At 34.3% G+C, this 24,291-nt stretch overlaps 1 protein-coding gene across 1 annotated transcript in view; it reads left to right on the top strand.

The window, feature by feature from the left end:
* LOC128220305 (uncharacterized) overlaps positions 1 to 22,143 on the top strand; it is a 27,144-nt gene extending 5,001 nt beyond the window's left edge. Inside the window, exons 2-4 of the mRNA XM_052928655.1 lie at positions 13,481 to 13,572; positions 14,067 to 14,116; positions 19,090 to 22,143. Of these exons, the coding sequence (XP_052784615.1) occupies positions 13,481 to 13,572; positions 14,067 to 14,116; positions 19,090 to 19,251 (304 nt within the window). The 3' untranslated portion in view covers positions 19,252 to 22,143. The remainder of the gene's footprint in view (positions 1 to 13,480; positions 13,573 to 14,066; positions 14,117 to 19,089) is intronic.
* Positions 22,144 to 24,291: the final 2,148 nt, after the last annotated feature.

Raw genomic sequence — 24,291 nt, 5'->3', positions numbered from 1 at the left:
TAGCAATAGCAGTAGTAATATGAGTAGCAGGAGTAGCAGTGATTGTAGCAATAGCAGTAGTAATATGAGTAGCCGAAGTAACAGTGATAGTAGCAATAGCAGTAGTAATATGAGTAGCAAGAGTAGCAGTGATAGTAGCAATATCAGTAGTAATATGAGTAGCAGGAGTAGCAGTGATAGTAGCAATAGCAATAGTTATATGAGTAGCAGGAGTAGCAGTGATAGTAGCAATAGCAGTAGTCATATGAGTAGCAGGAGTAGCAGTGATAGTAGCAATAGCAGTAGTTATATGAGTATCAGGAGTAGCAGTGATAGTAGCAATAGCAGTAGTTGTATGAGTAACAGGAGTAGCAGTGAAGGTAGCAATAGCAGTAGTAATATGAGTAGCAGGAGTAGCAGTGATAGTAGCAATAGCAGTAGTAATATGAGTAGCAGGAGTAGCAGTGATAGTAGCAATAGCAGTAGTAATATGAGTAGCAGGAGTAGCAGTGATAGTAGCAATAGCAGTAGTAATATGAGTAGCAGGAGTAGCAGTGATAGTAGCAATAGCAGTAGTAATATGAGTAGCAGGAGTAGCAGTGATAGTAGCAATAGCAGTAGTTATATGAGTAGCAGGAGTAGCAGTGATAGTAGCAATAGCAGTAGTAATATGAGTAGCAGGAGTAGCAGTGATAGTAGCAATAGCAGTAGTAATATAAGTAGCAGGAGTAGCAGTGATAGTAGCAATAGCAGTAGTAATATGAGTAGCAGGAGTAGCAGTGATAGTAGCAATAGCAGTAGTTATATGAGTAGCAGGAGTAGCAGTGATATTAGCAATAGCAGTAGTAATATGAGTAGCAGGAGTAGCAGTGATAGTAGCAATAGCAGTTGTAATATGAGTAGCAGGAGTAGCAGTGATAGAAGCAATAGCAGTAGTTATATGAGTAGCAGGAGTAGCAGTGATATTAGCAATAGCAGTTGTAATATGAGTAGCAGGAGTAGCAGTGATAGTAGCAATAGCAGTAGTAATATGAGTAGCAGGAGTAACAGTGATAGCAGCAATAGCAGTAGTAATATGAGTAGCAGGAGTAGCAGTGATAGTAGCAATAGCAGTAATATTATGAGTAGCAGGAGTAGCAGTGATAGTAGCAATAGCAGTAGTAATATGAGTAGCAGGAGTAGCAGTGATAGTAGCAATAGCAGTAGTTATATGAGTATCAGGAGTAACAGTGATAGTAGCAATAGCAGTAGTAATATGAGTAGCCGGAGTAACAGTGATAGTAGCAATAGCAGTAGTAATATGAGTAGCAGGAGTAGCAGTGATAGTAGCAATATCAGTAGTAATATGAGTAGCAGGAGTAGCAGTGATAGTAGCAATAGCAATAGTTATATGAGTAGAAGGAGTAGCAGTGATAGTAGCAATAGCAGTAGTAATATGAGTAGCAGGAGTAGCAGTGATAGCAGCAATAGCAGTAGTTATATGAGTAGCAGGAGTAGCAGTGATATTAGCAATAGCAGTTGTAATATGAGTAGCAGGAGTAGCAGTGATAGTAGCAATAGCAGTAGTAATATGAGTAGCAGGAGTAACAGTGATAGCAGCAATAGCAGTAGTTATATGAGTAGCAGGAGTAGCAGTGATAGTAGCAATAGCAGTAATATTATGAGTAGCAGGAGTAGCAGTGATAGCAGCAATAGCAGTAGTAATATGAGTAGCAGGAGTAGCAGTGATAGTAGCAATAGCAGTAGTAATATGAGTAGCAGGAGTAGCAGTGATTGTAGCAATAGCAGTAGTAATATGAGTAGCCGAAGTAACAGTGATAGTAGCAATAGCAGTAGTAATATGAGTAGCAGGAGTAGCAGTGATAGTAGCAATATCAGTAGTAATATGAGTATCAGGAGTAGCAGTGATAGTAGCAATAGCAGTAGTTGTATGAGTAACAGGAGTAGCAGTGATAGTAGCAAAAGCAGTAGTTATATGAGTATCAGGAGTAGCAGTGATAGTAGCAATAGCAGTAGTTGTATGAGTAACAGGAGTAGCAGTGATAGTAGCAATAGCAGTAGTAATATGAGTAGCAGGAGTAGCAGTGATAGTAGCAATAGCAGTAGTAATATGAGTAGCAGGAGTAGCAGTGATAGTAGCAATAGCAGTAGTAATATGAGTAGCAGGAGTAGCAGTGATAGTAGCAATAGCAGTAGTAATATGAGTAGCAAGAGTAGCAGTGATAGTAGCAATAGCAGTAGTAATATGAGTAGCAGGAGTAGCAGTGATAGTAGCAATAGCAGTAATAATATGAGTAGCAGGAGTAGCAGTGATAGTAGCAATAGCAGTAGTAATATGAGTAGCAGGAGTAGCAGTGATAGTAGCAATAGCAGTAGTAATATGAGTAGCAGGAGTAGCAGTGATAGTAGCAATAGCAGTAGTAATATGAGTAGCAAGAGTAGCAGTGATAGTAGCAATAGCAGTAGTAATATGAGTAGCAGGAGTAGCAGTGATAATCGCAGTAGCAGTTGAAGAACACGTTATGTATTTTTTGACAGTGTTATACAGCAAGTATAATTTTAATTAAGGGTTTGTATTCATTTCATTAAAATGTTTTGTTTAATAGGTTCTAAGTCTCTTGAGCTTATCGGGTCATATAGTTAGATTTATGTCTTTTTTGTAGTCTTCGCATGAATGGGATACTAATGTTAAATGATAAAATAACAATCATTGCCAACAGGGAGCACTAACAAGATTTTTACTTGCAGTTATTGAATTATTTAATTAGTGATAGATACGAAATAGATACGCATGGCTTACCTGGTTAATATATTTTCAAGAATTGGATGACATCAATGTGTTTTTTAAGCCAATGGTATGACAATGGTTTGAAATATGGCCTTTGTCTATTTCTGGGGTCGATATTCCATGGGGTCATTTATGTAACACCGGTATCAGGATTCGAACTCGTGTGTTCATTGTATGCACACGGGAACCCTACCCATTACCCCATGATTGATACAACTTAGTTTAATGTAACCTAATAATATCAAAACATAACATATATGCAAAGATTGTTTTAACATTGGAATGAAAGTTGTCAACATTTGAATGTATATTGTAATGGTTTTGTTTGAAATAAATATACCATGGAAGAAAGATAACATTTTGTCATTTTTTTAAACTGACATTCTTATTCAAAATCAATACAAACACGTGTATAACAAAATCAATGTTGAGTGATAAACCTTGAACTACTTACTAAATAATGCATTTATAGAAAATATAAATTACTGATAAAAATATTGTAACCATGTATTTAATGGCAGAAAGCGTAAAACATTAAATAATTGGTGAGTGCTAAAATATTTACTGTGGTCTGCTATAGTCTCATTAGGTAGAAATTACGTGTGTTATGCTCATTTCTTTCAGATTAAACTCTGTAATTTTCATACGAACCACTATTTTCAACAGTTATTCATCCTTTTTGGAATATCAAAACAATAGTATTAATTGTGGTAAATCTTATTTGGGAGTAAGAGTGCATCTTTAAAGGGGCCTTATTCATAAATACGAACATATGTACCGGTCATAAGAAATGTATTAAAGTGTTGAAGGGAATGAACGGGTATATTTCGTACGAGGCTATTCATGTATTTAAAAAGACCAGACTCAGGCGTGTTGTTGCCTATTCGCGTGTACGCGGCTGAATCCTCATGATTCTAACAAAAAAAACAACATCAGCCAAATTTGCAGTATGCCAACTTGACTACATCATCCTAAAACTGTTCATCTTCCAGTACCAAATAAAGCCTCAGAACGCTAAAGGCGAGCTTGGGAGTATATGTTATGGTGTATTTCGAGGTCTATAAGAAAAAAAAATGTTTAAGTCTGGCGCAGCAAAACGAACGATTGATTTCCACATATACCTCCGAATAAAGGATATCGTATATCATGGTTAAAAATATTGTGTTACTCAAAAAAGGCCCTTTATTGACCTTTTGTCGTTTTATCTTTCGCAACTATCGCTAAACATGTCTTGGGATAAAAAAGAAAGAAAATGAAGCAGTAGGATGTAGGAATATGTTTATTTAATATTTTGTCAATTTTACAGCTCAGATTTTTCCCCTCTTAGTACAGTAAACAAAACGTTGGTTAAAGCCCCCAGGTCCTTGGGATAGCGGGGACTTTGCCTTCAGTCCAGCCAAGCCCGAGTAAGATCCCCGTCCTTCAGGGACGTACTGCTTGTAAAATACCCGCCAATCTCTCCCGCACCAAAGGGGCACTAGATAAGGCTCATTCTCCGCTATTTTTGGCGCTAAACACTGCAGGGCCACTTGGAAGGTTAAAAAACGCCCCGTTTCCCCGGCTATCCCCGGGATACCCTTGGACCTGGGGGACGTGGTTACATTTGACTGGTGTATAAAGTAGATTTGGTTTTATATTGGTTTCATGAACTGTGTATTTGCTGTGACAGTTTGAATTAAAATGAAAGCCAGTTTTATCGTTTGTTTAACGAGGAGAGATTCACAAAACTCCTCAATATATTTCAATAATGTTACATAGCATTTGTTAATTACAAAATTGTCCCTCTGATACTTAAACGATTATTTTAATCGATTATTTTTTCTTACCATTATATTTCGAGCACAACTCAAATAGTGTACATCCGGCGAGTTTTTAGGAGTCGAGCGGACCAATGTTTTGGCCAACAAAACAAATACTGATTTATGTATATATCAAAAAGATGTAATAGCAGTATTGTCCTGTTTATCAATGGCTGGAACAACATATTGAACCAAAATGGATTTTGACTTATACTTAAGTAGTTTTATATACCAGGGAGCGACAATCATTGCCTACAGGGAGCACTAACAAGGTTTTTACTGGCAATTATTGAATTATTTAATTATTGATAGATACGAAATAGATACGCATGGCTTACCTGGTTAATATATTTTCAAGAATTGGATGACATCAATGTGTTTTTTAAGCCAATGGTATGACATTGGTTTGAAATATGGCCTTTGTCTATTTCTGGGGTCGATATTCCATGGGGTCATTTATGTAACACCGGCATCAGGATTCGAACTCGTGTGTTCATTGTATGCACACGGGATCCCTACCCATTACCCCATGATAGATACAACTTAGTTTAATGTAACCTAATAATATCAAAACATAATACAGAGGCAAAGGTTGTTTTAACATTGGAATGAAAGTTGTCAACATTTGAATGTATATTGTAATGGTTTTGTTTGAAATAAATATGCCATGGAAGAAAGATAACATTTTGTCATTTTTTTAAAGTGACATTCTTATTCAAAATCAATACAAACACGTGTATAACAAAATCAATTTTGGGTGATAAACCTTTAACTACTTACTAAATAATGCATTTATAGAAAATATAAATTACTGATAAAAATATTGTAACCATGTATTGAATGGCAGAAAGCGTAAAACATTAAATAATTGGTGAGTGCTAAAATATTTACTGTGGTCTGCTATAGTCTCCTTAGGTAGAAATAACGTGTTTTATGCTCATTTCTTTCAGATTAAACTCTGTATTTTTCGTACGAACCACTATTTTCAACAGTTATTCATCCTTTTTGGAATATCAAAACAATAGTATTAATTGTGGTAAATCCTATTTTGGAGTGCATCTTTAAAGGGGCCTTATTCATAAATACGAACATATGTACCGGTCATAAGAAATGTATTAAAGTGTTGAAGGGAATTAACGGGTACATTTCGTACGAGGCTATTCATGTATTTAAAAAGACCAGACTCAGGCGTGTTGTTGCCTATACGCGTGTACGCGGCTGAATCCTCATGATTCTAACAAAAAAAAAACATCTGCCAAAGTTGCAGTATGCGTACTTGACTACATCATCCTAAAACTGTCCATCTTCCAGTACCAAATAAAGCCTCCGAACGCTAAAGGCTCTATTAGCGGCGAGCTTGGGAGTATATGTTATGGTGTATTTCGAGGTCTACAAGATAAAAAAATGTTTAAGTCTGGCGCAGCAAAACGAACGATTGATTTCCACATATACCTCCGAATAAAGGATATCGTATATCATGGTTAAAAGTATTGTGTTACTCAAAAAGGCCGTTTATTGACCTTTGGTCGTTTTATCTTTCGCAACTATCGCTAAACATGTCTTGGGATAAAAAAAAGAAAATGAAGCAGTAGGATGTAGGAATATGTTTATTTAATATTTTGTCAATATCACAGCTCAGATTTTCCCCCTCTTAGTACAGTAAACAAAACGTTGGTTAAAGCCCACAGGTCCTTGGGATAGCGGGGACTTTGCCTTCAGTCCAGCCAAGCCCGAGTAAGATCCCCGTCCTTCAGGGACGTACTGCTTGTAAAATACCCGCCAATCTCTCCCGAACAATAGGGGCCCTAGATAAGGCTCATTCTCCGCTATTTTTGGCGCAAAGACACTGCGGGGCCACTTGGAAGGTTAAAAAACGCCCCGTTTCCCCGGCTATCCCCGGTATACCCTTGGACCTGGGGGACGTGGTTACATATGACTGGTGTATAAAGTAGATTTGGTTTTATATTGGTTTCATGAACTGTGTATTTGCTGTGACAGTTTGAATTAAAATGAAAGCCAGTTTTATCGTTTGTTTTACGAGTACAGATTCACAAAACCCCTCAATATATTTCAATAATGTTACATAGCATTTGTTAATTACAAAATTGTCCCTCTGATACTTAAACGATTATTTTTTCTTACCATTATATTTCGAGCACAACTCAAATAGTGTACTTCCGGCGAGTTTTTAGGAATCGAGCGGACCAATGTTTTGGCCAACAAAACAAATACTGATTTATGTATATATCAAAAAGATGTAATAGCACTATTGTCCTGTTTATCAATGGCTGGAACAACATATTGAACCAAAATGGATTTTGACTTATACTTTAGTAGTTTTATTTACCAGGGAGCGTAAAATATTAGCCCAGGGTTAATTGTGTCCATTAATAAAATATCAATATCCTTTGATGTAAATATTGTCTAAACAGTTGGAAGTAAGATTTATGGATTGTGTCTTTGTATTTTCATTTGAATAATAGTGAAAGGCGCAGATATGTCTGACAATTATTTAAAAAAACCAGCATTCTACAAATCTTTACAACGCTTTCTTCCCAGTTTGCGAACTATGGCGTGTCAGACGTTGTTATATTAGATAAATGTGCTATGCATGTGGTAACGTTCATATTAATATCCCAAGGCTTTCTCGTATTGTATATTTAAATATCTATATCATAGAGTTGTATGTTTAAAGTTGAATACTCTATGTGTATTCAATGATTTCAATCAGTCGCATAAGTAGTAGCATCAGTTTAGTCTTAACAGGAACAGCAGAATCGTAGTTGTAGTAGTAGTATTAGAAGTAGTAGTTGCCGTAGTAGTAGTAGTAGTTGCAGTAGTAGTAGTAGTAGTAGTAGTAGTAGTAGTAGTAGTAGTAGTAGTAGTAGTAGTAGTAGTAGTAGTAGTAGTAGTAGTAGTAGTAGTAGTAGTAGTAGTAGTAAAAGTAGTAGTAGTAGTAGTAAAAGTAGTAGTAGTAGCAGCAGCAGCAGTAGTAGCTAAATCATCATCAGAGGAAGCAGCAACAGCAGCAACAGCAAGTCATTAACGTTTAGTTTGTTAGCGCGTATTAAATGGTTACCTCATCTTAAAGTTATTGCTCGTCTGCAACTCCACCTAGAAGTCGAGGTATTGTATTAGCCGTGATAACGTCGACAAAGACGGTGTCCGCGAAATGGACGTTATTGTGCAAAACTTTGAACATTTGCTAGTATAACTCTGCCTTAAATAGTTGTAGAGTCATGGCCCTTTTCCAACTGTAAAATAATGCACGAGCGTAGGCGTTCCCTTTTCGGTGCTCATGTTTGACGATTAAAGGGACAAGCTCAAGTTTTATAAAATTTAAATTTTTGTTTGACGGAATAAATTGTTGCAAAGCTTTGTGATTGATAAAACTAAGATCCTGGCGGCTTGAACCCTTCCAAAAATGTTGATACATTCTTAAATATTGTCTTTTAAGTCCACGATGTGTTTTCAGATGCATTACCGTGAAGAAATATAGTTGGTCCAAAAACATAAGCAAGTCCCTTTAAGACAACTTTATTAATTATTCGTATAGAGGATAATTGTATTTACGTGGTGAAATTTATTGCTATCTTACACTGAAAAAACTTTTTTCTATTTAGTAATTTAGTATATGCCTTATGTGGTTTTATTACCCTTTTTAGAAAACCGCGCTAATTTGTATTTGACGTAACGTCATTTCGGAAATGACGTCATTAAAATTGCGTTCCAGCCCTGTGCACGTTGACGTTTGATTTGCAACTGACAGCGGGTTCAAATCTCAAAACAGAGAAAAGTATCAATTTGATATTTTCACTGTTTGAAACAGTGAAATATGTATTGTATTTAACTGATAAATCTCTATAAACCACCGGAAAGCATATAATAAATAAATTTTTCATGTAACGTATTTTCCTTATATCTTGGCTATAATCTTTCTTATTGGGCATGACAATAAGACTATGACTTAAACCTTGAATATACGACTACTAGGTCCGTATTAAATAACGCCTTGAATCTCAGTTTCAGACGTAGCCTTACAAAACTGAGTTCTAAAATGTTTCAAATTATTTATATTATAACTAGTATTGACATAATATGTATGCCTGAGTGTAGAACTTTCATTTGTAACTTATACTTCAATTTTTGCCTCCCTGCTTTTGTTGTTGTTTAATTCTGAGTTACAAACTCAGGCTCAAACAGGGTTCAATATTGGTCCTAACTTGCTCTAAGAACGATGTAGCTAGTCGGATTATTTGTTGTTAATATTTGACCAATAGAGTAAATGAAGTCAATAAAGGAATGAAGTGCAGGATTATGAATGTCATTATTGAGGTATGAACGCAGTTGGGCTGGTTAAAGTGACTCCACACGTACTTTAACCAGCCAAACTGCGTTCATATCCTCGATAATGACATCAACCGCAAAATTCATTTCTTATATTTACACCAATAGTTCATTATTTCATTCAAAATTGTTAAGAAAATACTTAAATTTTAAAATATTATTGAAGAAAACCTAAAAGTAATTCTTTCTCACCAATTCTGTATATAGAATGACCCGACCGTAACCGAAAACAGTTAACCAAACTACGGTACAGTAACGCGGGAAAAGATCAACCACTTGAAATCATCTTTAAACTTAAAGTGACGCTCTTATTCAAAATCATTACATACACATGTATAACAAACATAAATTTTGACTGATAAACCTTTAACTATTTTCTAAATAATGCATTTATGGAAAATAATAATTACTGATAATAAGATAGTAACCGTGAATTTAATAGCTGAAAGCGCAAATATATTAAATGATTGGTGAATGCTAAAAGATTTACTGTGATCTACTATGGTCTCATAAGGTAGACATACCATGTTTTATGCTAATTTCTTTCAAATTAAACTCGGTAACCTTCATAATAACCACTGTTTTGCCATTTATTTATCCTTTATGGAATATTAAAACAATAGTATTAATTGTGGTAAATCTTATTTGGGAGTAAGAGTGCATCTTTAAAATTAAAACATTAATGACAACAATACATTAAACATTTAATAAATTAACACTAGCTTAAATATTGATTTAAGTTTTTCGTGGCCTTCTTACACAATAGAAACAAAAACAAGATACACATATTTTCAATGTTCATGTATATTATTTTGCGATGATTCGCGATTTGACCATATCCGAAGATGTTGCGTTCATCGGCAAATATTTGCAATTGCCGATAGGCAGTTTATTCAAGGAATGGAAGTTGAGGAGTAACTACTGATGTACGACCATAAAATTATCATAAGTTACATATTGAATATCACCCGGGGGGTTGTTCATATAGTTCTCATTGTATTAATAATTTGCTTTTTAGAGTGTTTTCTGGTCCTGGGTCTTCCTGTTAGCATTTGTTTGCGCCATTCAACCAGAGGGTCTTCCATCTTATTTGCATAATTAATTATTCCCATTCATCTCTTATCCAGCACACTTAACTTGTTAACTTTGTTTTTTCAACGTGTATGATATTTACTTTTCTGAAACTTATTCAATCTTCTAAGACTTTGCTGAGAGCTCTCTTTACGATAACAAATTAAGAAATTTAATAGAAATAACACTTTATAAAGAGTACCTCAGCGGTTGTGTGTCACTTATTACATATTTACCAATCGTTGGCGTAATGATTTTTCTGAGAATAAACAGATAAAAATAAATGATGCCAGCAATTTCGTTTCAAGTATCTTCACAACAAAGTCCTATAATAATAACTCGGCGGCTGTGTTTTACCTATTTCGTAATATTTCTGTACTCTCACAGATTGAACGTTTTGACAACTTATTTATATTTTGTCTTTGAACGAGCTAATTTATGCGAATACGCATAAACACTAGTACAATAAGACTTCTGACGAAAAATCAGGTCGCATATTTTCATATTTTAGTTAAAATGCTTTTTTTCTGAAACCGTTAGTTACTCTTGTAGACAAAAAAACATTAATTTGTAAACATGAACATGAAGACTGAGATCTGGTCCTTTGTCAGCAGTCTTATATCACTAGTTTCCAGACATTTATCAAAAATTGGCTCATTCAAAGACAGAAAATAAAAACACTCTTTCAAAAAAAAAAATCTGTGAGAGCGCTACTTTCAAACACAGAGTCAAATAGGGCTGGTATTCAATATTGGTCTTAACTGGATATTAGTACGATGTAGCTAATCGGATGTTTTTAGTGTTTTGTATGGTACTGGGTCTTCCTGTTAGCATTTGTTTACCATTCCACCAGAGTCTTTAATTCTATTTGCATTATTAATTATTCCATTCATCTCGTATTAAGCATACTTAACAAGTTTGTTATTTTAACGTGTATGGTTTTTACTTTCATGAAACTTGAATACTCTAAGGCTTTCCTGAGAGCTATTTTTACGATAACAAATTAAGAAATTTAAAAGAAATAACAATTTATAAGAAGTATCTCAGCGGTTGGTTTTCACCCATTACATATTATATTACATACCAATCGTTGGCGTAATGATTCTTCTGAGAATAAACAGTTAAAAATAAATGACAACAAGCAATTTCGTTCCAAGTATCTTCACAACAAAGCCCTATAATAATAACTCGGCGGCTGAGTTTTACCTATTTCATATTAACCCGTCATTGACATAATGATTCGTCTGAGAATAAGCAATTGAAATTTTAAGCATGCAAGCCATTAAAATCATTGCAATATAGTTTAATGGTAAATATCGACTTTCAGTTTTGGCTCGGGTTACAGAGAATCAAGTAATGCAATCTATTTATTAATGTTCCAGTGTTTAATACTTAAGCACTTAACAATTTTTTGAATCACACATAAAGTGTATGGCTGGAGTTGTTATATAATTAGAAGTATTTACATAAACCCCTGAAACTTCAGTACAGTAACGATTAAGCCATCATACTCTAACTTTCATGAATGTAGCCAGTTCAATTATGCAACTGAAGGTTTACAATCTACTAAGTAAGCTTGTCATTTTACAATCGTAACAACTCGGCCATCACCGGCAAACATCGGAATACAGTGTGTGTATACCACGTAAACAATTACGTCATAAATGCTACCTCTAAAGGAAATATTTGGTTTTAAATGAAGACTTGAAACAAAGATAACTTTACTATTTATTCACTTTTTAAATGAACCATGGCGCAGTCTATCCCGCTTGCATAGCCCCATGATGGAACGTTTAGTTTCTTAAAACGCTTCGAAAAACCTTTTCACAAAACTGCCGCCTAATTGAAGCACGGTCAAAACACGAAGTGTTTTAGGAAACTAATCACCTAACTCCGGTAATAAAACAAAGGCACAGCTCTTGTCGAAACGTTCAATCTGTGAGATTGCAGCTTTAATAACGCTTTGGAGAACCTTAAAATGACTTTCAGATAAAAGTATAATGTATAGAAAAAAACAGTTGTCAAACGGTCAATCTGTGAGAGTGCAGCTTTAATATGGACGATCCGGACATGATGTTATAAATTATATTTCAACGTCATATCTGCTGCTTTAGTCATAAGTCATATTCTTGCATCTTTGATGGTGTTTGCCTATTTATCGTTTGAGAGATTGTACATATACATGTTACTTTTGGAAGAAGGGTAAATTGTTCTGGGTAACTTAAGGATAGCATGCAATGTTATTTTAAAGCTGCACTCTCACAGATTTGCAGCTTTGTATTGTTGGCTTAGAATGAGCCATTTCTTGCGTAATTATCTAACAACCAGTGATAAAAGACTGCTGAAAAAAGATCAAATTGCAGTTTTTTACTATTCCGTTCGAAAATTAATGTTTATGGCTAAAAGCGTTAGTAACGCATTAAGAATAATGCTTAAAACATCATTTTTGAACGTAATCATGAAAATCTGTGATCTGTTGTTGTTTTTTGTCAGTAGTCTTATATCACTAGTGACCATGCATTTTCGCAAAAAATAGCTCGCTCCAAGTCAAACAAAAGTTGTCAAAACGTTCATCTGTGAGAGTGCAGCTTTAAGTATTATGTAAGGGTATTATAACACACCACTTTTGCTAGGATGCATAACGTTATTTTTCGTGTATTGTATATCAAAGTTTTTTAAACTGACAATTGAATGTTAACTTTCTTGCATATCTTTTAATTGCAACATTTCCTGAACTGTCGAGGTAGCAAGTATTAATGTAACGTCAATGAAATGGTGCCCATTTTTTTAAAATAGTGCACAGTATTTCAGCGTAACTTTGACACATCTGTCATAACTTTTTTTATAAAACTGTTCATTATTCTTTAAAAACTTTTAATAAAGTTTTACTAAACGAGACAAATATAGATCTGCTGATATAATGAAAATTGATATATTGACCTAAACTATATTTTCTCATAAAACTCCGGAACCGTTGGATCAGGGATACATTATTCCAGTTCTACCCTGGTCCAGCTTAGTGTAGCGTATTAATTTGAATACATTGACAATATAAGATGATGTAAATTGATTATCCGTAAATGACGCCAGTCCCGCTGAAAGGAATTCAATGTTTTGAGGAAAGTATCACTCGGCTATTGACGTAGGTTCGCCCCCTCCCCCCATTCCTCCGTAGACAATTAATACATTAACTTACGCGCTCTTTTTTCAGTGTATGTATACCACGTGATCAATTTCTTCATAAACGCTTCGTCGGACGGCCATTTTAGTTTAGGATGAAGACTTTAAGCAAAGATTACTTCACAATTTCTTCACCAGTTCAAATGAAGTATAACTATACGACAAACATACGTCAAAAAGACGCGCCGCATGATACTGTATCATAGAACCCTCGTCAGTATCAATGCAATAATAATATGATCATAACAAGAATACAATACAGTATATCACGTCCACATCATAAAACAATGACATATATTTATTCCTTTATTTTCAGGCGCGTACAAGAGCTACCTGACGACGGCAAGATTCAAGTGACGTCAGCCTGGAATATTGACGTAACGGGTCAACAGTTCAGGGTCGCGTTTTGTACGTGTTTTTGGTGTTTCTAATTGTTTTACATCGTGACCTATTTAATTGTTCTACCTTATTATTTAAACTTTTACTTTATATTTAACGTTTCCATACCAAATTACACTTTCATAGTACATGTATATTAACTTTTTGTACCTAAGACCAAATCGCCTGGTAAAATGGTGCGCGCGGGCGTGCTAGCGTGCTTGTGTGTATTTTTTTACCAAAAATCTTTTTAGAATGTATTTCCTCCTAAGAACCTTTTAGTCTGTCTGGTACAAGGGTGCCAAAACTTGATTATTTTCATATTTAAGCAAGAGGCATTACTTAGGCTTATTAAAACCACGTTGTTAAGGCATCATACAAATGTAATGACATATGGTCAAGTAATGCTCAATGTTAATGTTTGCGTCGACGCGACAATGTCGACTATAAAATAACCATGTGAAGTCGGGCTCATACATGTTTTTAGTAACATATTTTCGTTTTATTCATATCAACCATTTCAGCACGTGACAATCTTCATGTGTGGATCAACGGAAAGGCGGTTGAGACCACAGTAAGTATGTTCAATCATATACTGCGTATTAGTGCATAGAGTTCAGTCATGTTATGATCAATCATGTTCAGTCAACGTGTACTGCTTATTAGTGCATAGAGTTCAGTCATGTTATGATCAATCATGTTCAGTTAACGTGTACTGCTTATTAGTGCATAGAATTCAGTCATGTCAGTATCAATCGTGTTCAGTCAACGTATACTGCTTATTAGTGCATAAAGTTCAGTCATGTTATGATTAATCATGTTCAGTCAACGTATACTGCGTTTTAGTGCATAGAGTTAAGTCATGTCAGGATCAATCATATTTAGTACACATATGCTCCGTTTTAGTGCATACAGTTCAGTAGTCAACATATACTGCGTTTTAGTGTAAAGAGTTCAGTCATGTCGGGATCAATCATGTTTAGTCATCGTGTACTGCGTTTTAGTGCATAGAGATTAGTCGTGTCAGGATCAATCATGTTCAGTCAACGTGTACTGCGTTTTAGTGCATAGATTTCAGTCATATCAGGATCAATCATGTTCAGTCAACGTGTACTGCGTTTTAGTGCATAGAGTTCAGTCATATCAGGATCAATCATGTTCAGTCAATATATACTGTGTTTTACTGCATAGAGTTCAATAGTCAACATATACTGCGTTTTACTGCATAGAGATTAGTCGAGTCAGGATCAATCGTGTTCAGTCAACGTGTCCTGCGTTTTAGTGCATAGAGTTCAGTCATGTCAGGATCAATCATGTTCAGTCAACATATACTGCGTATTTGTGCAAGTCAGGATCAATTTAGTCAGCTCTGTCAACGGATATTGAATAAATTTAAGTACAAGGAAATCAGTTTCCAAAATATCGTAAAGAAATGATTTGTAAACAATATTAATATAACTGTTACCTTACTTTATTATATTGTTTTTAATATATATAATAATGCATGTTAATAATAGCCCTGACTGGCTCATCAAAATTGTCAGTGTTTAAAATGATAGCAAGACAATAAATTATTTTGGATGATCCAATAACTGTCTTGGAGTAAAACGTGATCAACGATTGGCGCGCTGCTAGTTCGTTTAACCAGTGTCTATTTCAGATATTAATTCATAAATTATGAGCATTGAAACAGACGATAAAAATAATTTAACCTGAATTCAAATAAAAATTGAACAATGCTAACAATAATGAACATTCTGAAGCATTGAGAAGAGACGAGAACGATTCGTTTATATCATTCGGAACTCCTTGGCCATTTTTTTTTATCGAAAACAACCTTTGATGTATATGGACGGTTTACCATGTCAGAAATCTGTACTCTTTAACTACGCTGCAAGTAGATCGCGTAGTAATTTCTGTTCAGCAATTAAACTTGATGACTTAACTTTTGGGAATCTTAATTTTGTTTGCTATAATACATTTCACTGGCAATTAATTTAAACTTTGATGCATAAACAATGATGTTAAAAATGTAAACAAAAGAGTAGAACAAACAGATTCAGCATGTTCAATAAGTTGTCAAAATCACAAGCTCTTATGCTTCAAAACATATAAAGATGGAAGGTGGCCAGAGCTTTGAGATGGTATAACCATACTCTGATTAACTTAAATGTGTAAAAAGTAAAGAAAAGAAAAAAAGGAATGTTATACTTGGTAGTCATTTCCAACTTCGTAAAATTAGCCTTACACTGTTTGTTTTTTTCGCAAAACCTGACACCAAATGATTTTTACTATTGAAGGGCCGAGGGGTAATAATTCCAACCCACGTATTGATATCTTAATACTGCTGTTGGACATTTCTTTGTGCGAAAACTGACTATGTATTTTTTTAAATGTCAGAATACCGTTCCTTTATACTATTATGTTTTGTTGTCACATCTAACTTTGTCATCTCTCAACGCCTAACGTTAACCTATAAGACTATGGTTGATCAGGGAATTTTACTTGAAATGTTTTTTCAAATCAATTTTTGGTATTTGAATTGTTATGAGTGAAATTCGTTTGATAATTTACTAAAGTAAAACTGTCACGTTCAATGAGCTTTGTGCTAAATGCTATTACACCTAAGTTATTCCGCTCGTTTCATTCCGATTACGAACTTTCGGCCAGAAATTATTTGCTAAGCTCTGTCGAGATAATATAAGTTGTGAAATAAGCGTTTCTTTCCGTGTATTAAATGTAAACAAACGTTTTGTAAAGTTTGAAGCGATTCATGTTGTCTTTATATTCTAATTTGAATGATAGCACCATGTGATGTCATTTAAACTTTGCATTTTTACAGAGCACCCCCACCACACTATGTACACACGGTCATATATAATAAAAAATCCTGAGGTTGAAACTTTCATTCAATGAGAATGTAATCAACATTGCAGTAAACCTAAAATATTGTAAAACCTGGATAACCACTCTGATTATCTATAGCTTTCGTTTTGCCAGTGGAATTGCAAGCACATGTACACTGGGACAGTTATGATTATGAGTCTCAACCAGAGATAACCCTGAGCGATTTGTTTTGGCAATAATCCGTTTAATCCTGTAGAATTATACAGATAACTTCTTAAATTTGTTCAATCAGTAAATTTTCCCTATTATGAAAGTCTAGCGAGAGGCCTAGTAGTTATGGCATCACAAACTTATTTTAAAAATTATACATGTACAGATTGTCCTGTGTTTTTGCATTATAAAAATATTTCTGATTTGACCACTTGGGTAAATATGATAAGATGGAAGTGGCATATAAATCGTCCATTCAATAAAAAGGAGGTTTGTTTACTTATCATATCAGTGCTTGTTTGTGCATATTTATGCTATGAGATTGTATCATAAGGACGGGAAGAGAGCAGCCATCTGCCATGGTGGTGCTATTAAACTAGAACACTTGGTTGGCTAATTCCGTATAGAAAACCTAACAAGTAGTTTTGGGTTTAAGTCCCACATTAAAATTATTATAATAAATTGTAACAACTTTATCAAGATGTCTTTAGATAAAATGTAATTATTAAACCAATGCTGTGTGCATGTATGAATGACAAAAAGACGCAATGAAACTGTATTAATCAAAATGAGATTACAAACACAAGTTTACTATATTTTCAACTCGGAAATTATAATTTTGTAAATGCATCAAATAAAATGAAATAAACAAACAAGGTGATAAAGTTTTCAACACTTTGATTGGAATCATGACCGCTCTCCTTTTTTGTAGGGCATAAGCACCTATCTATGATAAGTTTACACAATTCTAATGCGTGTCGAACAGCCAATTCCTTTGTGGGTTGACATAATAAGCACAGACATTTTGTGACATGTTTAATATGTATGTAGCTCTCCATTATTCATTTAAATTAAGCAGACAAGCTGTTCTAGTAACCCTTAAATTATTCAGCTATCCGATCGGTTTGCTATCGTTTGAAAACATTCAGCTATTGAAGTTATATTGCTCGGTGTCTTACATCATTTCAATAATGGTTTGTAATTAAACATTTAGATATTACGTTGACGTTTTACTTGTTACAATTGCTTTTGTCAATCCTAAATTTGTATACCGTTGTATATCGATACATTAACTTCGATAATTCCTGACACAGTCTAGTGGTGTCCTTATTTAAAATTTTAATAATTTAACTGTAGGCTTGATATACCTCTAATTTATATTCCCCTCGCTGGTTATGTTCTGGATGTTGCTTAATTTATTAAAATACATGTGGTAAAATGGCGACACGATTTAAAGCAGAAATACACCACTCGAAAAACATTTACAGTCGAAACCTGTTGGCTCGATATCGCTTGGCTCGATTTCCTCCTTGGCTCGAGCTCGACTTAAAGGACTGATAGTTTTATACTCTATGTAAGCCTTCCTGCTTGATTTAATATTTGCTTGGGCCGTTCCCTGGGAAATTGAGCCAACGGGGTTCGACTCTAGCTATATTGAGGTCGTCCGCATACGGTAGGATATTGCTGGTTGCAGCTAGTTTTTTTTAACTAAAGACAACTCATTGCATTCCTACCAGGTGCCAAGGAAAGGCGGGAGTATAATATGTTCACCGATGTGTCAAGTCGAGCGAGTGGCCCCTTGTATATGGTAAAATTCATTGTGGCAGTCTACAGTGATTGGATCTTACTCTTCTGGTGTTCGCACTTATTTAAACCACTAGCTCCACCCTTTGTGTAGTCACGTGGTATTTTGGTGCGAAAGTTAAACCGCCATGACTTTAGTTTCATTAAATGAGAACCCTTCTTTGAACAATTCAGATGTCTGACGTAAGCACCAACGGCCCTGAGTTAACCTTATCCTTAGATGTTAATTTAAGACATACCTCGCATGCGCAGACGGCACATCGTTAAACTGAAAATAGACGTTTTGAGCTCTACAAAAGTAAATTATTGTTTCCACCGTCACATTCGTGTAATTGAGCAACAGAAATTTAATAAAAACAAATGAGTGCGAATACAAGTACGTGTACAACTGAAAGGATATAATTGTATACAGTTGCTGCATGGGCATTTGTGTAACAGTCAAAACTGTTGTCCCGAGGTGGAGGGGATGACTTCTGAAATGTTGTCGAGAGGCTGATACGTCTCAAATGGTTATAATCCACCTCGGATCGCGACATTGTTTCTTTACGACTGGTAATAAACATGATTGCAGAGACAATTGAGCGCTTGAAATTTATTCGGTATTCTCCGTGAACCAATTAAAATTACAAAACCAATACCGGGAATTCACGAGTTTTAAACGATATGCAATTTATTTTTAGAATCTCGGTAAAACCTATGACGTACCTATGACGTAGCCTCTCGCGCGCGTAACAGTTCATACTGTTTCGCGGACAACAGTTCAAAACATTGTAAGGTTGATAAATATTTGTAAAACAGACAAAATTGTGATATTTATTTAATAACATTTATTATATAGGGCATCGGGCAATAAACTAAGCTGTTTGTTTAAACGTTTGAATTATATGTGTATGCTTATGCTTTCAGAGCTACATAACAGACAAGGGCTACGACGTCGACCTGTTTTTCAAAATATCTGGTCAAGAGGGGCACATATTCAGCGATGTTGAGGGCGCTGAAATGATAAACTACCTTCTCGTGGAAGGTGAAATGAAGGGCCAGGACTATCAGGTCGAGTCGTCAAAATGATTGTTTCCATGCCAATATATAATATGACCGGATTATCGTTGAAATGACGTTTTAAAAAACTTTATGTATTTTAGATGTGTTGTGAGGATGCAATTGTTAGCAATTTGTACTTAAAGGGACTCATTCATGTTTGAAAAGGTCCGAAATTTTAAACCCAATGGAATATGAACAATATGTGTGTTTCAATGATAGAGCATCATCGAAAGTTCAAATTAGAGCTATAATTGTTGATATTATTAAAACATGTTATATAAATTGTATAGTTTTTCTTAAAAGCGGCGGTTTCAAACTATTTCAAACTGATTTATTTTAGTATTTGATAAACAACATTCTTTTAAACGAGATTTGCCAGTTGCTGTTTTATTTCAATTTTAACAAACTTTAAAAAAAAATCGGTTGCCAACATACAATGTTTGAACGAGTCCCTTTATCAGTTTAAAAATAAATCTAGGTTGGTTTATTGTATAGTTCAGGACTTTTTGTATTTTAAAATTAGTTTCTTAAGCAATAATGGTGATTGTGTCATGAGCTTACAGAGTTGCAAGTTTAACAGATCATTGCTTATAGAAAGTTAGTTAAATGTGTAATGTTTAAGTTTAAAGTTGAATGTGTTTTTGTTTTATTTAATTTCACGGGATCAGTTATTTGTTTGCATCAAGTAGCAAAATACCAGAATATATTATGGAGACATAGCCATTAGATAATGGCAACATAGTCATTACATTATGAAGACATAGCCATTAAATAATGGAAACATAACCATAACTCAATGAAAACACACCTATCACATAATGAAGACATAGCCATTAAATGGTGTAAACATAATCAGTACATGATAAAAACATAGTCATTTAAACAGTACCGTTCCATAAGGAAGACATAGCTATTTAATAATGAACATATGATCATTACATAATATTTAGATAATGGCAACATAATGATAACATAATGCACACAAACCCATTAAATAATGGAAACATAACCATCATATAATGAAAACATAGCCATTAAATAATGGAAACACTTTTAATACAACATAAGGTTGCAAAGAACATGGAAGAGTTTATGAAAAAGCAGGTATTGGCTTATAAACCATGAAAATATCACGTGTTCACCTTAAGATTAAGATGCAAAATATTCTACTATATTCCATCATTAATAAAAAAAATGAGAAATAAACCTTTAAACGTTAATAAACGTGCAGAAATTTATATTTTCTGGCCAATAAAATAGAGCAATGTTACTACACATGCGTAGTACATAACAGTACGTGATGGCTAGCCACTGAATACAGAAATTGAGAGCTTGCCATTAAGTACAAACATTAAGATATAAACGAACTGCTTCTGTACTATTTTCAATGTTTCATTCATTCTTATTTTCGAAAAAAAACGGGCATGTACTGTGTCGATGACGTTGTTGAAATATTCTGCGGCCATTTTCCCGAAAAAAAGTAACAACAGGCTGAAATTTTGTAATCCGATAAGACACTTAAGATAATATACCAATTAGGTGGTCGAGAAGTGTTTACCTAATGTGGTTTTTGTTGTTAATCGAGATCCAGGTATTGATTGACCAATCCAAAAGAAGGTCTTAAATAGCGTTTACCTGATGTCATTGAAGGTAAAATCGTACCCCTGATGTCAAAGACGGTCCAAAATAGCGTATGTATTATGTTAAACGTAAAAAAAAAAACATGTATGCCCGATATCAATGTAAAATGGCAAAATATCTGATGTCAATGAAGGTAAGAATAGCGTATATCTGATGTCAATGAAGGTTAAAATGTCGTATAATTATCTGGTGTCAATGAACTCCAGGTAAAAATAGCGTGTATTTGATATCAAAGAAGGTAAAAATAGCGTATATCTGATGTCAATGAAGGTTAATATAGCGTATAATTATCTGATGTCAATGAACTCAAGGTAAAAATAGCGTGTATTTGATATCAAAGAAGGTAAAACTAGCGTATATCTGATGTCAATGATGGTAAAAATATCGTATATATCTGATGTCAATGAAGGTAAAAATAACGTATATCTGATATCAATGATGGTAAACATAACGTATATCTGATATAAATGAAGGTAAAAATAGCGTATATCTGATGTCAATAAAGCTAAAAATAGCGTAAATCTCATGCCAATGAAGGTTAAACTAGCGTGTATCTGATGTCAAAAAGGGTAAAAATCGCGTATATCGGATGTCAATAAAGACAAAAATACCATATATCTGATGTCAATAAAGGTATTAATAGCGTATATCTGATGTCTATAGAGGTAAAAATAACGTACGTCTGATGTCAATGAAGGTAAAATAGCGAATATCAGATATCAATATATCAATGAAGGTAAAAATAGCGTATGTCTAATGTCAATAAAGGTAAAAATAGCGTATATCTGATGTCAATGAAGGTAAAATAGCGTATATCAGATATCAATGAAGGTAAAAATAGCGTATGTCTGATGTCAATAAAGGTAAAAATAGCATTAATCTCATGCCAATGAAGGTAAAAATAGCGTATAATAATTATCTGATGCCAAAAAGAGTAAAAATCGCGTATTTATGATGACAATAAAGGCAAAATAGGGTATATCTGATGTCAATAAAGGTATAGATAGCGTATATCTGATGTCAATAGAGGTAAAAATAGCGTATATCTGATGTCAGTAAAGGTAAAAATAGCATATATCTGATGTCAATGAAGGTAAAAATAGCGTACATCTGATGTCAATGAAGGTAAAAACACGCACGCCTGATATCATAGAAGGTCCAAAATGTCGTATGTTTGATGTCAAAGAATGTTGCAAAATTAAACTTCGTTCATTTTTTGTTTATCTTTCCAAAACATTTATAAATGAAGTGAATGATTAATCTTCTCCACAATATAAGTTAAATGATGGTATAACTGAAACTAATACTAAGTATGTGTTATGAAAAATTTACGTTAAGGTTTTGGTTCGATTTGTTTATTGTTTTGCTATTTTATCGTGTGTAGAAATTGTGAAATAAACATATGTGTTAGATCATGACTAGTTGTTATCCCTTTTTATGCCTTAATTTTAAAATTAGTTCTTGTTGATATTTTCACTCCTTAGTTTAAAGTGACAATAGATGATATTCTTTGAATATAGTGTGCAATCGAATTTTATTTCACGAGTAGTCACAGAAAAAATATTTTTACGAGTGACGTAGTTACCAATGTTTCTTTTTATTTCATGCATTTGTCGTGTTTTTCTTTCTCAATATATTTCAACGCTGGAGCAAACTTTGTTAAAAGAAATAAATGCTGCATAAACGCTATGTCAAGGTAACTCCTATTCACGAGAGCTGTACGTCCACTAAAAATAATTCCCTACTTTATGAAAATAGTTGCTGCAATTGCAATAAGTTTTAGATAAAACCCTTAAACCATCAACGAATCCTTTTTTTTAACATTTATTGAGTCACAAAACAAATATTTAAGAATGTTACGTTTCCGTTAAATGTTGGATTTACGAAAAAATCCGGAGGGAATGTCGAAGTTAACCCGAATATGCTTTTGAGAAGGATGGAGCGCAGACTTCGGAAGTCATCTTCGACGAAAAGATGTCGAAAGCCATGGCCTGGTTGGCTTTCAATCTGCTTAAAGTGTTCAGGTTTTTATGGCCGCTGATCTAAACTATTCGATTAGGCGGGACAGCTTTTGGAAAAGCCTTTCCGAGCATTACATGATTTTTGAAAAGAAAACTGAATTTATGAACTGATGAAGCTAGGTGAAGAGTTGACGGAAATCTGTCAAATTCATGCTTGTGTATACATGTATGCATAGAGTCTGTAGGTGAAAATGATCTACAACTATATTGCTAGCGCATGTGGCCATGTAAATATTCAACCGATACCTGCCAAGAGGGTTAATTGTAACAGTATGTTCCATGAAGTAGTTCATACATTAAATGGTGTAAGTTCTTTCTTTACTTATAGTTATAATCAATCGCAAATATGTTTGTTCTATTAAAAATAATGCATAACATACTTTGATGATGACAATTCGATACGGACGACAACATACATGTACATGTATACTCTTCTCGTTGCATACATGTACTTTTTCAAGTCAAGGGAAGTAAATCTTACTTAAAATGGAAAAGTAGTCCCGAGTTGTCGGCAGTGAAATAATCAAATGTTATCATCCATATGCATGAAATAAATATGTTTGAATCGCGGTACTACTTTTCCCATCGTTTGTAAAGGTCTGTGGGGATTTATCACTTTGAGTTTCTTGTGTCCATATCGCACGAGAGCGGAGGATAAGTGCAATGCATGTTATCACGTGAAATGACACAATCCCACACATAGACAGACAAACACAGCATTTTTTTATTTCATATCATTTATGTTTTTTGAAATAATAAATGCTAGTTTTGTTTACAAAATCATTTTTATTCGACGCAAAACGTCCGATTTATTTGGCGATATATTGCGCATGCACACAAGGCTACTGTGGGATAGGAAATCAGAAAACACAATATATAAATTCATATTCATTTTGGTTCTTCAAAAATCGGTCCATTAAATCCCGTTCTTTCAAACAAGAAAATCGAGCGAAGCGAGTTCGAGCTAACGGAGTTCGACTGTAAATTGAAACAAAGCCGATTCATGTTACTCGTTGCATAAATATGATAACACAAAGCAGTAAACAACAATATTGACTTAGACAGAACTCGATGTGTCCACCACTGTTCAAAATGTCCGGTGATGTTTCAATAAAATCGTCGACACAAACAGCTACTAGGTCAACGTAAAGAATACGATCTTCGCTTCTCAGTCTTGTTAGCGAACTAAATTCCGACGGATAAAGAAACGCGCCTGTCGAGTTAATGATCAATCCTTGTGGTGTCTTCATCACCTCATCTTTAGGAAGATATATCTGTAAAACAGGAAAATTAAAATCTAAATAAATAACGCTTCAATCCATGGGGAAAAGGCCGGCTTATAAACCGTAAAACAGTTAGATTCTTAAGGAAGTGATAATTTTACGCAAAAATATACCATACAAAC

The sequence above is a fragment of the Mya arenaria genome, chromosome 15 (assembly GCF_026914265.1).
Source record: "Mya arenaria isolate MELC-2E11 chromosome 15, ASM2691426v1".
In the NCBI taxonomy this organism is placed as follows: Eukaryota; Metazoa; Mollusca; class Bivalvia; order Myida; family Myidae; genus Mya; species Mya arenaria.
This window is presented reverse-complemented; position numbering and strand designations above follow the sequence as displayed.